At 46.2% G+C, this 14,789-nt stretch overlaps 1 protein-coding gene across 1 annotated transcript in view; it reads left to right on the top strand.

Moving 5' to 3' along the window:
* The window catches only part of galnt9 (polypeptide N-acetylgalactosaminyltransferase 9), a 143,047-nt gene that overhangs the window by 126,101 nt on the left and 2,157 nt on the right, over window positions 1-14,789 (top strand). The window contains exon 10 of the mRNA XM_061815876.1: window positions 4,530-4,697. Coding sequence (XP_061671860.1) covers window positions 4,530-4,697 — 168 coding nt within the window. The remainder of the gene's footprint in view (window positions 1-4,529; window positions 4,698-14,789) is intronic.

The following is a 14,789-nucleotide window of genomic DNA, read 5'->3' as shown; positions in this document are numbered from 1 at the left end:
GAGGCGAAAGGAGTGGCAGACCGTCTTCCTGGTATGGGCCCAGTTGACGACATCTCCCCGCAGAGATGGAATGACGAAAAGGCGGCCCGACGGACAATCCGCGGGCGGCGGTGTCTCTCCCAAGGCCTCCTTCACCCGCGACTCGACCGCCCAGGTGAAGCCGGACACGAAGCACGCCTCTGGCAGGATAGGAGCAGCCTCTGATTCCGTACGGGTGGATCCGACCATCCCTGGGACTCCTCTGAGACAAGACGGCGCCGATTCATGAATTGGATGCATCCACCTCCACCATAAACTGGTTATCTGGGTCCGGAACAATGAGAACGGGCGCAGCAGTGAAACTTTCCTTTAGCCTGCTGAAGGCCTCCTGGCAGGTCCCGGACCACGAGAAGGTGGTGTGTGGCGAGGTGAGCGCATGCAGAGGAGCGGCCATGGAACTGAAGTTCCTTATGAACTTCCTATAGAAATTGGCGAATCCCAAAAACCTCTGTACGTCCTTCCTGTTGGCGGGGGTAGGCCGACGCAGCACCGCGTCGACCTTCCCGGGGTCCATAGGTATCTCTCCCTCTGCCAGGACAAAGCCCAGGAAGGACACGGATGCCCGATGGAACTCACACTTGTTCATATTTACGTACAATTGGTGCTGCAGCAGATGCCGGAGCACTTCTCTGACTTGTCAAATGTGAGAGGTTAGATCTGCCGAAAAGATGAGAATGTCATCCAGGTATACAAAGACAGACTTATTCAGAAACTCCCGAAGCACGTCGTTAATGAAGTTTTGAAAGACGGCCAGGGCGTTGGTCAGTCCAAAAGGCATCATAAGATACTCATAGTGCCCTGTGAGGGTGTTGAACGCCGTCTTCCACTCATCTCCTTACCGAATCCGCACCAGATGTTAAGCGCTGCGCAAGTCGAGCTTGGTGAAGATCCGGGCTCCCTGAAGGAGTTTGAATGCTGTAGCGATCAGCGGCAAGGGGTACCGGTTCCTGACTGTGATGTCGTTCAGTCCTCGGTAGTTGACGCAGGGTCGCAGTGTGGAGTCCTTCTTCTTGACAAAAAAAAACCCCACACCGGCTGGTGAGGATGAGGGGCGAATGAGTCCGGCTGCCAGCGAGTCCTCGATGTAGTCCCTCATGACTTGATGCTCTGGTCCTGTTAACGAGAACAGTTTCCCTCTGGGAGGAGAGGTGCCTGGCAGGAGTTCAATCGCGCAGTCGTATGACCGATGTGGCGGCAGAGACTTTGCCTTAGATTCGGAGAAGACCTCCCGGAGGTCATGGTAGCAGGAGAGCACCGCAATCAGCTCCGGGTCGGTATTAGATTCTGTTAGCCCACCCGGCGCGACTTGAATACCCTTGTCTTCCTGGACAGCGAAACAGCAACTGCGACAGTCCTCCCCCAAATCTTGATCTGACCCGTGGCCCAATCTATGTGCGGGTTATGTTCTTTGAGCCACGGGCTGCCCAGGATGATGTCGCTACTACGTGCGTTGAAGACATGAAAGCTAATACGCTCAGAGTGAGCATCCGTAAAGCTCATACGTAGCGTCTGAGTGCGATGTGTAACCCGACAAAGGAACTTCCCGTTGGCGGCATAGGCGTGATGAAGCCGTTGCGTGGGGAAAGTTGCTGCCCCCAGCTCCTCGACCACGCGGGGATTTATCAGGTTTGCGTCCGACCCGGAATCTATGAAAGCAGTCACAGTGCATGAACGGGAGTCCGTTCCCAAGGTGAGGTGAAGAAGGGACCTCCCTGACTCCGCCGCGGTATACCGCACACTCACCGGAGTAGAGATCCTGATGTCTGAGTGCTTTGGTCGAATCGGGCAACGGGCGATCAAGTGTCCCAAACGCCCGCAGTAAAAACAGCGACCCTCCCGTCGCCGACGCAGACGCTCCTCCGCTGGCCCGTCGAGACCCTCCACCTGGACTGGACCCCTCCCTCTCTCCCTCAGTCATCACGGCTAGTTGATCCTCCTTTACTAGTCGCTGGTCAACCTTGAGGGCCAACGCGATGAGTGCGTCCAGCGAAGGAGGAAGATCTGCAGCGATGAGGAGACCCCGGATTTGGGAGGAAAGCCCCTGGAAAAAGGCGTCGTGCAGGGCGTCCTCGTTCCATCGACTCTAGGTGGCGCAGATCCGGAACTCGATCACGTAGTCCGAGACGCGACAACGACCCTGGCGAAGCGTCAAGAGGGAGGCCGCCGCTTTACGCTCCGGCGCCACATACTGGAACACCTGGGTGAGTGCGCAGATGAATGACGTCCAAGAACGAAAAGTTACTGAGTGTCGATTCCATTCAGCCGTGGCCCATGCCTCCGCTCTCCCCGTCATGTGGGAAATGACGAAGGCGGATACGGGAGCGGTCGTGGGAAAAGCGGACACTTGCAGTTCAAAATAGAGGTCGCACTGCGCCAGGAAGGGCTTGATGTTGCCGGAGTCGCCTGAGAACCGCTCGGGAGGCTCCGTCACAGGCAGAATGACCCTCATTGGCGTAGCAGCCGCGCTAACTTGAGAAGCTGGCCACGGCTCCAGCTGGGCGCAGAGCTCATGAATCCGATGATTAGTAACCTGGAGAGCAGCCTCTTGCTCGACCAGCCGTTTGCCCTGAACTTGCAGCGCACGGCGGATGGATTAGGAGTCGGCTGGGTCCATGTTATGGCTAGATCGTTCTGTCACGAACGGGGCACGAGGGCGGACCCAAATGCACGACTCCAGAGACACGCAGACGGTGCAGAGGAAACCTTTATTCAGTCCTAGGTCAGTGTTCAGGTAGGCAGTCCAAACCAGGCAGAAGTAATAGTACGGCAGGCTTACGAGGGTGGTCAGTGGACAGGCGTGGGTCGGTACACGAAGAGCAGAAGTCAGGCAAGCAGGAGTGCGGGAACGAGGCATCAAGGACGACGATGTAGCGAAGGGCAAGTCGTCCCCCAAGTCCTATATATACTGGGAGGCATCAGCTGGAACAAGGTGCAGGTGTGCTCTGACTAATTGGCTGGCCACGCCCAGCCTGGGCAGGAAGCCAGGAGCATGACAGAATCCTGTAACATAGCTGCATTAACTGACCAATGATTTAAGATTTGAGAGGGAGCTGCCTCCCTTCGTCTTGACATATTATTTTTTCATGTGGGATCACTAATAAATAATGAACAGAATTTTTACTGTATCCTTGCGTAATAGAGATCCAGCATCATCACTCTGGCTTTCATTGGATGGATTAAACACTGAGGGATAATGTTTTTCCAGTGATTTTAGTTTTAGAACATACAGTATAGAATCCAGTACATGCATGACCTGGTCTGCAATGGCAAAAGGAGTCCAATCATTTCCTCCCAGTTCGGGTGAATGTCAGAGAGGGTCATGATAAAGGAACCCTTGAGACTTTAAATGTCTAAAACATCTTTTATTTAACACAAGGTGTCACCACAAGGGTACCAAAGATTGTTTAAATCAATCATGTTTCTGTAAATAAATAAAATACATGTATTTAAATGTTATCTGAAGACTTCAGTCGATTATTTGTAGGTGAATTCGGCTTTAAACAAGCATTCAGTCACACTGTAGTCATGCTTCTTTAGAGAGGTAAAGTAATTTTCTGTAACCCGTTTTCCATATTTGGTCAAGTGACATTCCTTATATGGAGGCACAGCAAATCAGCTAGAAATCATTAGCCTCACAGTTCTGATGTTTCAATCCGGAACCCGTCTGTGTGGAGTTTGCATGTTCTCCCTATTCCTGCGTGGGTTTTCTCCGGGCACTCAGGTTTCCTCCCACAGCCCCAAAACAGGCAACATTAATTGGACACTCTAAATTGCCCCCTAGGTGTGATTGCCAGTGCAGCTGTTTTTCTCAATGTGCCCTGTGATTGGCTGGCAAACAGTTCAGGGTGTACCCCGCCTGCTGCCTGTTGAAAGCTGGGATAGGCTCCATCATTCCTGCCACCCTTGTGAGGATAAGCAGCTAAGAAGATGGATGGATGGATGCCTGAGTGTTGCATCATCAGTTTATCTTGTCCAAGGTGGTATTCAAGTGAGTACCAAACACCCTCAGTGTTTCAAAGTAGACTCCACAGTGGTCCCTGTTATGTCAACATGAACACCAATGAGGACTGTTTGACATTGTGATGATATCCCTAAAACATCCTCACAGGATTAAGTTGAGCTATTGCTGACGTATATAAACAGGTATTGGGAGAGCACTAGTAGAAAAGTGGTGGTTAGTGAATAGGTTAGGAACATGCTTTCCATAAAGCTGCCAGCCTTCTTTAGTAGCATGTTAACCGAAATGACGATAGTTTGGATTCTTGCTTCTTCACTATGTCATAATTCTGTCACCACTGTACCATAAACAAAGTAAATTTTGGTTTTCATCCAACAGTTTTACTTTCTTGGTCTTTTCTATGCCTCGTCACTGTCATTTAAATCTTCTTTTCCAACCAAAGTTTCACAATACTCACATTTGTGTTTTGCTGCTGTAACTGGTGTAACCATCCTTGAAAGTAGCAATATAAACACTTATCTCTTTTTTTCAGCTTGCCCGCTACTCTACTGATGGAGTTTTACAGCTTGGACCCCTGGGGTCAACCACCTTCCTGCCTGATACAAAATGCCTTGTTGATGACGGCAGAGGACGTATTGCCAGTTTGAAAAAATGTGAAACTGTTGCCAGGATTTCCCAACGGCTTTGGGATTTCACACAGGTAAAAAGAGCAGTGTCATGTGATCTGTTAATGTACTGTATAGCAGGTAGCATCTAGAAAAGACAAAAGAAATGTCAGAAGTCTCCATGTCTAAAGTACTTTTTTAATGAGTTAAAAACAATTACATTCAAAGGTTATTAGTTGGGTTTCCAATTAATGTCCTGAGCATATACATGCAATGATTTTTTTTTTTTTTTTTTTTTGACTGGTTTTATTTCAAGGGTGTATGTTGATCAGAATGTACTGGTACAGTCCCTGGCCCATTTCAACTGAGCGAGGTCCAGCTCTTCCCTTAATCGTGAACAAAATACACATTGCATAAAAAATAAAAATAAATCTACAAATCTACATTATATTGTGGTAACACAGTACGATATTTTGGCCCAAAGCACTTTGTCCATTTTTAACCATTTTCTGTTTCTGTTTATTCTTCTTCTTTTCCTTTTCTGCTTGTCCCGTTAGGGGTCGCCACAACACGTCACGTTTATCCATGTAAGCCTGCATATCTCCTGCATCCTCCTCACAAACACCAACTGCCCTCATGTCTTCCCTCACAACATCCATCAACCTTCTCTTTGGTCTTCCTCTCGCTCTTTTGCCTGGGAGCTCCATCCTCAGCATCCTTCTACCAATATACTCACTCTCTCGCCTCTGAACATGTCCAAACCATCGAAGTCTGCTCTCACGAATCTTGTCTCCAAAACATCCAACTTTGGCTCTCCTTCTAATGAGCTCATTTCTAATCCTATCCAACCTGCTCACTCCGAGCGAGAACCTCAACATCTTCATTTCTGCCACCTCCAGTTCTGCTTCCTTTTGTTTCTTCAGTGCCACCGTCTCTAATCCGTACATCATGGCCGGCCTCACCACTATTTTATAAACTTTGCCCTTCATCCGAGCAGAGACGCTTCTGTCACATAACACACCAGACACCTTTCGCCAGCTTTTCCAACCTGCTTGGACCCGTTTCTTCACTTCTTTACCACATTCACCATTGCTCTGGATTGTTGACCCTAAATATTTGAAGTCGTCCACCCTCGCTATCTTTTCTCCCTGTAGCCTCACTCTTCCCCCTCCACCTTTCACATTCACGCACATATATTCTGTTTTACCTCGGCTAATCTTCATTCCTCTCCTGTCCAGTGCATGTCTCCATCTTTGTAATTGTTCCACTTCATGCTCACTGCTTTCACTGCATATCACAATATCATCTGCGAACATCATGGTCCAAGGGGATTCCAGTCTAACCTCATCTGTCAGCCTATCCATTACCACTGCAAACAGGAAGGGGCTCAGAGCTGGTCCCTGATGCAGTCCCACCTCCACCTTAAATTCCTCTGTCACACCTAAGGCACACCTCACCATTGTTCTGCTGCCATCATACATGTCCTGTACTATTTTAACATACTTCTCTGCCACACCAGACTTACGCATGCAGTACCACAGTTCCTCTCTTGGTACTCTGTCATAGGCTTTCTCTAGATCCACAAAGACACAATGTAGGTCCTTCTGACCTTCTCTGTACTTTTCCACGAGCATCCTCAAGGCAAATAATGCATCTGTGGTACTCTTTCTAGGCATGAAACCATACTGTTGCTCGCAGATACTTACTTCTGTCCTGAGTCGAGCCTCCACTACTCTTTCCCATAACTTCATTGTGTGGCTCATCAACTTTATTCCTCTATAGTTCCCACAGCTCTGAACATCCCCTTTGTTCTTAAAAATGGGAACTAGAACATTTTTCCTCCATTCTTCAGGCATCTTTTCGCCAGCTAGTATTCTGTTGAATAAGTTGGTCAAAAACTCCACAGCCATCTCTCCAAATTGCTTCCATACCTCCACTGCTGTCATCAGGACCAACTGGCTTTCCATTTTTCATCCTTTGGAGTGCCTTTCTGACTTCCCCCTTAGTAATCATTGCCACTTCCTGGTCCTTCGCACTTGCCTCTTCAACTCTTCCTTCTCTCTCATTTTCTTCATTCATCAACTTTTCAAAGTATTCTTTCCATCTATTTAGCACACTACTGGCACCAGTCAACGCATTTCCATCTCTATCCTTAATCACCCTTACCTGTAGCACATTCTTCCCATCTCTATCCCTCTGTCTGGCCAACCTGGAGAGATCCTTTTCTCCTTCTTTCATGTCCAACCTGGTGTACATGTCTTTATATGGCTCTTCCTTAGCCTTTGCTAACTCCACCTTTGCCCTACGTCCCATTTTGATGTACTCCTTTCGCCTCTCCTCAGTCCTCTCAGTGTCCCACTTCTTCTTCGCTAATCTCTTTCCTTGTAGGACTCCCTGTATTTTGGGGTTCCACCACCAAGTCTCCTTCTCCCCTTTCCTACCAGAAGACATCCCAAGTACTCTCCTGTTGTCTCTCTGATCACTTTGGCTGTAGTAGTCCAGTCTTCTGGGAGCACTTCCTGTCCATCGAGAGGCTGTCTCACCTCTTTCCGAAAAGCCATACAACATTCTTCCTTTCTCAGCTTCCACCACATGGTTCTCTGCTCTACCTTTCTCTTCTTAATCTTCCTACCCACCACCAGAGTCATCCTACACACCACCATCCTATGCTGTCAAGCTACCCTCTCCCCTACCACTACCTTACTGTCAGTAACCTCTTCAGATTACATCGTCTGCACAAAATATAATCCACCCGTGTGCTTCTATCGCTGCTCTTGTAGGTCACTATATGTTCCTCCTTCTTCTGGAAATAAGTGTTCACTACAGCCATCTCCATCCTCTTTGCAAAGTCCACCACCATCTGTCCCTCAAAGTTCCTTTCCTGGATGCCGTACTTACCCATCACTTCTTCATTGCCGCTGTTTCCTTTACCAATATGTCCATTAAAAACTGCACCAATCCCAACGCTCTCGCTGTCTGGGATGCTCAGAACTACTTCATCTATTTCCTTCCAGAATTTCTCTATAAAATCTAGGTCACATCCTATTTGTGGGGCTTACCCACTAACCACATTATACATAACACCCTCAGTTTCAAATTTTAGTCTCATCACTCGATCTGATACTCTTTTCACCTCCAAGACATTCTTAGCCAGCTCTTCCTTTAAAATAACCTCTACTCCATTTCTCTTCCCATCTACTCTGTGGTAGGATAATTTAAACCCTGCTCCTAAACTTCTAGCCTTACTACTTTTCCACCTGCTCTCTTGGGTGCACAGTATATCAACCTCCCTCCTAATCATCATGTCAACCAACTCCTGAGCTTTTCCTGTCGTAGTCCCATCATTCAAAGTCCCTACACTCAGTTGTAAGCTCTGTGCATTCCTCTTTTTCATGTCTCCATCTTTCAAATTGTTCTTCCACTTGCTCCCTGGTTTCACTGCATATCATCTGCGAACATCATGGTCAATGGGGACACCAGTCTAACTTCATCTGTCACCCTATCCATTACCACAGCAAAGAGGAAGGGGCTCAGAGCTAATGCAGTCCCACTTCCACCTTAAATTCTTCTGTCACACCTACGTCACACTTCACCATTGTTCTGCTACCATCATACATGTCCTGTACTATTCTTACATATCCTTAATCACCCTTACCTGCTATACATCCTTCCCATCTCTATCCCTCTACCTTTGTCCTACGTCCCATCTGAATGTATTCCTTTCGCCTCTCCTCAGACCACTCGGTGTCCCACGTCTTCTTCGCCCTTCACCTTCTTCTCTTTCCTTGTATGACTTCCTATATCTTGGGGTTCCACCACCAAGTCTCCTTCTCCCCTCTCCTCCCAGAAGACACCCCAAGTACTTTCCTGTTGTCTCTCTGATCACTTTGGCTGTGGTAGTCCAGTCTTCTGGGAGCACCTCCTGTCCATCAAGAGCCTGTCTCACCTCTTTCCGAATGGCCACACAACATTCTTCCTTTCTCAGCTTCCACCACATGGTTCTCTGCTCTTCCTTTGTCTTCTTAATCTTCCTTCCCACCACCAGAGTAATCCTACACATCACCAACCTATGCTGTTGAGCTACACTCTCCCCTACCATTACCTTACTGTCAGTAACCTCCTTCAGATTACATTGTCTGCACATAATATAATCCACCTGCGTGCTTCTACCTCCGCTCTTGTAGGTCAATCTATGTTCCTGCCTCTTCTGGAAATAAGTGTTCACTCCTGCCATTTGCATCCCTTTTGCAAAGTCCACCACCATCTGTCCCTCAAAGTTCCTTTCTTCGATGCCGTACTTACCCATCAAGTCTTCATTGCCCCTATTTCCTTCACCAACATGTCCATTACAATCTGCACCAATCATAACTGTCTCTCTGTCTGGGATTCTCAGAACGACTTCATTGAGTTCCTTCCAGAATTTCTCTTTCAACTCTAGGTCAAATCCTACCTGTGGGGCATAGCCGCTAATCACATTATACATAAAGCCTTCTTCTTCTTCTTCCGTTCTTCTTCTGCCGATAAATCCCATTTCCTCCTCTTTTTTGTCTTTGAGCCACAGTCGCTGAATTCCCACCGACGCCCTGCAGGTTAGTGGTGCTGCGGGTGGGCGTTGTTAATCGGAGGCACGACCGATCCGGTGTGGGATTTTTTCGATAAATACTCATATGTGTTTGTCACAGTTTTACGCCGGATGCTTGGGACCAGCTTACAGATTGCACTGGCTTGTGCCCCCATAGGGCTGCATTTTTCTGTTTGTTTATTATTGAACCAAAATTTGCCCAGTAAAAAAAATACAGTAGAACCTCAATAAAATGGACCCAATATAACATATATCAAAGTAAACAGACCAGTGGAACTGAACAATGCATCCAAAAATACTTTCTATTGGCCACTGTTCATTATTGGGACCGTGGAACAATGCACAGAGAATGGGGCGAATGTCTTTCTGGGTCACTGATCAAAAATATGACCAGATTCAATTCCAAAAGATATCCCTGCCGTGCCTATGCATTAGCTATGTTGAATGTGGGGCATTGACCTCACAGCCATGTCACGGTGGTTATATTTTCTTTTTGGCATCGACTCGCAGCACAGTTGCATCAATGTGACAAAAGTGCGACTGATGCGTTGTCCCTTTGAAGTTTGGGTTACTCTGTTAGTAGTTGCGAGCTGAGTGCCAGACAAATCATCTGCACAAACTAGTTCCAATATCCTTTTATGGATTCAAGCTAGGGTTGGCTATCGTTTGAATTTGAGCAATTTCAGTCCCAATTCAGCTCCTTAATTTGATTTGTGTTGCACATCATTCTTGATTCTTTTAGGGGCTTGGATAAAAAAGGTTGAATAATTTTAATAAAGAGTGTCTGTGGCGTTTAAATCACCATGTAACACAAGGTGGACAACATTATTTTTCTAACTGTGTTTATTGAAGAAGCAACATACAGCATATCTTGCACAGATTGCTAGGCTAACTGGCATACATGAGTATCCCACGGTGCATGCATCATGGGACTCAGGGCTGTGTCACAAATGCGCAATATTGTGCACTTTAACTTTTACTCTACGTGAGGACCCCCCCCCTTTTAAAGTATAGTTGGCAGAACACTATATGAACATTAACTTTTAGCATAACTTTAAACAATGTTTATTCTAGTATACCCACTTTACCTCAGTCATTACTTAGCAAACAAAACTCTTCCATACATACAACAAAACATTCTTAAGCGTTCCTTTATTTTTTTTTTTCACAACATTATCTGAAGGTGTGGGTAGACCACCACAGTCCCTTGACATGCGCTTTTGTCCATCATCTCAGCTCAGCTGGGGTTTGGCTTAACAGTCCACCCAAACCTGGTGATGACTGGAGTTGGGTGTTCAGAGGAACCAGGGGTGTCAGCAAGAGCACTGGCGGTGGTGAAGTCCTGCTCTGCTGGCTCACGCTGTCCATCTTCATCCGTCGGCTGAGGAACATTCATCTTTCGTGGTGTTGACAGCTCCTGGTTGACCAGTTGGATGTGGCGCCGGTTCCGTCGCTGGGTGTCGCCTCACTCCGTCTCCAGTGTAAAGGAACGTGGTGCAGCCTCCTGGCGCTGCACATTCTTTGATGTTGTCCAAGCCTTTTCCACATCGATCTTCAATTTGATTTTGTCATCAATGGAGAGTGATAGTCGAGGCTTGGCGGAATACCTGCGGTTGTAGTATTTCTCGTCTGTTTTGATTTTTCGTTATTTCTCTTGACAGTCTCTAGGTTAGGCGACATTGTCCGCAGGCTCTCTTTGATTTCAGGGCGAGTCATACAGATTTCTCAACCTATTAGCAACTTGGCAGGACTTTGCTTAGTTGGCTCTGTTGGTGTTGAATGGTAGCTCAGAAGAGCTAGGTCAGGGTTGTCTTGCTTGAGAATCCACTTTTGCGTCTTCATCACACATTCAGCCGTGCCGTTGGATTGTGGGAAATGAGGGCTCGAAGTAACATGCTGGAAGTCTTCAACTTCTGTATGACTGTTTTTGAGTTTGTCTTTGGTAAGTTTAAGATCTTGAGTCATCTAGAGAAGTAGTCTATCACAATTAAGTAGTGACAACCTTTGAACTCACACAGGTCAGCTGCCATTGCCATGGTAAATCTGGCAATGGTGTGGAGATCAACGGTTCACTGTTCTGGCTCGGTCTGTAGATGTTGCAATGTCCACATGACGTCACAAGCTTTTTCACATTGCTGGCGATGCCTGGCCACCACACAGCGCCATTGTACCGTTCTCAGTACTTGGTGACGCCTTGGTGGTCTCTCATACTGCTGGGAATCACAAGCTGCTTGCCATGTTGCAACAATCCATTGGCCTCTCTGAGTGAATCATGTTCTTTGAAGTAGATACTTGCTCTGACAGCTACACAGTTCAAGTGTTCCGGCCACCCGTTTTGGACGTAATTGAGGACACACTGGGGTTCAGCATCTGTTTGTGTTTGGTCTTTTATCTGCTCGATGACTGGCTTCCTCACTCTCGGGTTGTCCTCAACTGAGTCCACGTACGCTTTCACCTCTGCTTCTAGGTCACCTGGCTCGGTGCCTGCCATGGGTTGCCTAGACAAGGGGTCTGCGATGACTACGTGTTTGCCTGGAACATATTCTGCGACTGGGTTAAACTTCATTAACCTGATAAGCAGGTAATTGACAATGAATTGGCGCGGTGTCGAGGTCTTTTGAGTTGATTAGGGTTACCAGCAGCTTGTGGTGTGTAAGTAGCTTGGAGCACTCTAATCTGCAAGGGTACTGGTACAAATGCTCAAAGGCCCACAATCCGGCTCGGCACTCTAGGTAACGTCCTAGGTAGTCCACCATACCAAGCAGCCGTTTCAGCTCACTCATTTTCTGAGGTGGTTCCATTGCTGTTATTGCTTTTACCCTCTCTTGGTCAGGGGCTATGCTGTCCTTGGTCACCACCTGTCCCAGGAAGTTCAGCTTTGTTTGGCTATGCTAATCGTAGACCTGCAGCGGTGATGGTCTCCATGACTCGCTTTAGCCTCTAGTCGTATATTTCTTGTGCTTCTCCAAAAATCAATGTTGTCCATGTACACGACTGTCCCCTCATACCCATGCAGAAGATCTGCCATCTTTCCCTGAAATATTTCGGATGCTGATGTGATCCCGAACAGTAGTCGCATAAAACAGTATCTGCCTACGGCCGTGATGAAGGTGCTCAGACTTGCACCGTTCTCTTCAAGAGGAATTTGCCAGAATCTGCTTTCGGCGTCCAGGGTGGAGAACACGGTGTTCTTCACTAGCTTGGGCAGTATGTCGGTAAGGTAGGTAAGATTAACTTTTCCCGTTTTACATTTTCATTGAGTTTTTTTTAGGTGTACGCAAATTCTTAATTTTCCATTCCTTTTCATGACAGGTACCATCGGCGCACACCATTCTGTTGGATCAGTCAATTTTTCTATAATGCCCATCGACTCCATTCTCTTTCATTCCTCTTTGACCCTTGAGAGTAGTGGAACCGTTACCTGCCGTGGTGTAGCGATGCTGAATGGCTCCGTGCCTTCTTTGAGTGTGATTTTCACTGGTTCTCCTTTTAGAGTGCCTAGGCCACTTGATGTGTTGATCTCGTCAATGTGCTTAATTAGTCCTAGTCAGGTTGCCACTGTTCTGCTGAGGAGATTTTCACCATTAGTTTTAGCTACAACAAAAAGCAGCAATTTCGCAGTTGCCCACTGATAGTTTTAGTTTAGCTAAAAACTGCCCCCTTGTGGCCACTGTGCCTCCTGGACTCTGAAGGGCTTTCTTCACTTCTCTGAGTTTAGGCTTGCTCCGTAGTGAGTTGTTTGTGGCTTCAGACATGATTGAGGTGTCTGCACCGGGATCTAGTTTAAATAAGATCGGCGTTATCTGCTACTGTTAGAGTGGTGCACCATGATGGCTCGTCCTCTGCAATTGGTGCATCTTTTTGTTTAAGCTCTACTGAGCCTAGAAACACAGTGTCACTCTCATCATCTTTGGTTATCTCTTGTACAGCTTTTGAATAGCACATGGCTGCAAAGTGTCCAATTTTGTTTCACTTCATGCATTTTTTCCTTTTTCATTGCACTCTTCGGCCTCCGTATGATTTCACTCGCATCTAGTGCACACACCTTTTTTTTTCTTTGTTCATCTTTACAATGATGCCATTTCTCTTATGTACAGTTTTTCTCACTGACCACATTGTCCACGTGCTGTGCACCATGTCCACTCTCTGTGTTCTGTGACTTGACCAATTCACAATGTCTGGATGTTTCAATGGCGGTCTTCAATGTTAAATCACTTTTCATTTGCAGTCTTTGTGACACTTGTTTATCACGAATTCCAATCACTATGCAATTCCGCATTTGCTCTTCTTTTAATGCTCCAAAATCGCAGTTTTCAGCTAGCTCATACAGTTGTCTGACGAATGCTTCCACACTTTCGCCTTGTAGTTGAACTCTGGAGTGAAAATTAGAGTGCTCAGAGATAACATTCGGTTTCGGAATGAAGTGCTAATTAAATTTACATTACAACGTCGTATTGATCTGCATCAGTCGCATAATTAAACGTGAATGCCTTGAACATGTGCTCAGCCTCCACTCTCATGGAACAAACCAATGCATTAACCTGCACCTTTTCCTCTTCCTCCATACGAAGCGTAGCTATGCGATACTCGTAGAATCTTTGCTTCCAGTCAGGCCATGCTCTGGGCTTTGAGAAGTCAAACTGCTCCGGTGAAGTAAACTTTGCCATGGCAATGCACACTTCGGCTCTTCTTTCTGACGTCCTACGTTTCGTTGCATAAATCCACTTTTCTTCTGGCGCCATGTGGCGTTTACATCGCCAAGTAGTGCAAGGCGGATGACATTGTGTTTCCAAATGCGTTTACGGAAGACGTGACGTAGAGCACATCTAGCGTAGATTGCGAGGCTAACTGGCATACGTCAATATCCCACGCTGCATGCATCATGGCGCTCAGGGTTGCGTCACAAATGCGCAGTATTGTGCATTTGAACTTTTACTCTACGTGACAGTGTCCAAATTATTAACATCTATTTCCTTAGCAGTCCACAGCATAGATTAAAATGAACATTTGACTTTTTTTTTTTTTTTTTTTTTTTTTTTACAGGTATCACTATCAAACATATCAATGATAAGGCACTGTGTCTGGAAGTAATCCAATCCAGTTAAATTTGATTAAATTGTGTTTCAACTAAAACCTAAATATAGTATGTTAAAATCTTCATTTGGGATTATTTTATGACATCAAATGGTTTAGATGTGCAAGTTTTAACGTGTTTTCCTGTTTTAAGATCGCTACCTTTTATTTTGAAAGGTACACACTGGAAGTCAACATTTTGGCACAAAAACTAAGGTCACGCACACTGGTGGTTTCATGATTTTTTTTTTTTGGTTTGTTTGTTTTTTTTGTTTTTGGTTTATTTCATAAATGGATTCAACCAAATGCTATAAAAATGAAATCAAATAAAAACAAATGCTATAAAATATTCATTCCTTGCTTTATCGCAAGGTTAGTGTTTGTGATACTGTGACTCTGAGACTGTACCTCTGAAATTTGTCCCAGTTCATTGTGTTGCAAATTTGCTACGGTGATGTTTTAGCTCAATGGTGAGTTTTTTTTTTTTTTCCGTCATCTGCTCTTACTTTGGTTTGAAGACTAAAATAAACGC

This window comes from Syngnathoides biaculeatus, chromosome 4, assembly GCF_019802595.1.
Source record: "Syngnathoides biaculeatus isolate LvHL_M chromosome 4, ASM1980259v1, whole genome shotgun sequence".
In the NCBI taxonomy this organism is placed as follows: Eukaryota; Metazoa; Chordata; class Actinopteri; order Syngnathiformes; family Syngnathidae; genus Syngnathoides; species Syngnathoides biaculeatus.
The sequence above is the reverse complement of the archived record's forward strand: the minus strand, read 5'-3'. Positions and strand labels throughout refer to the sequence as shown.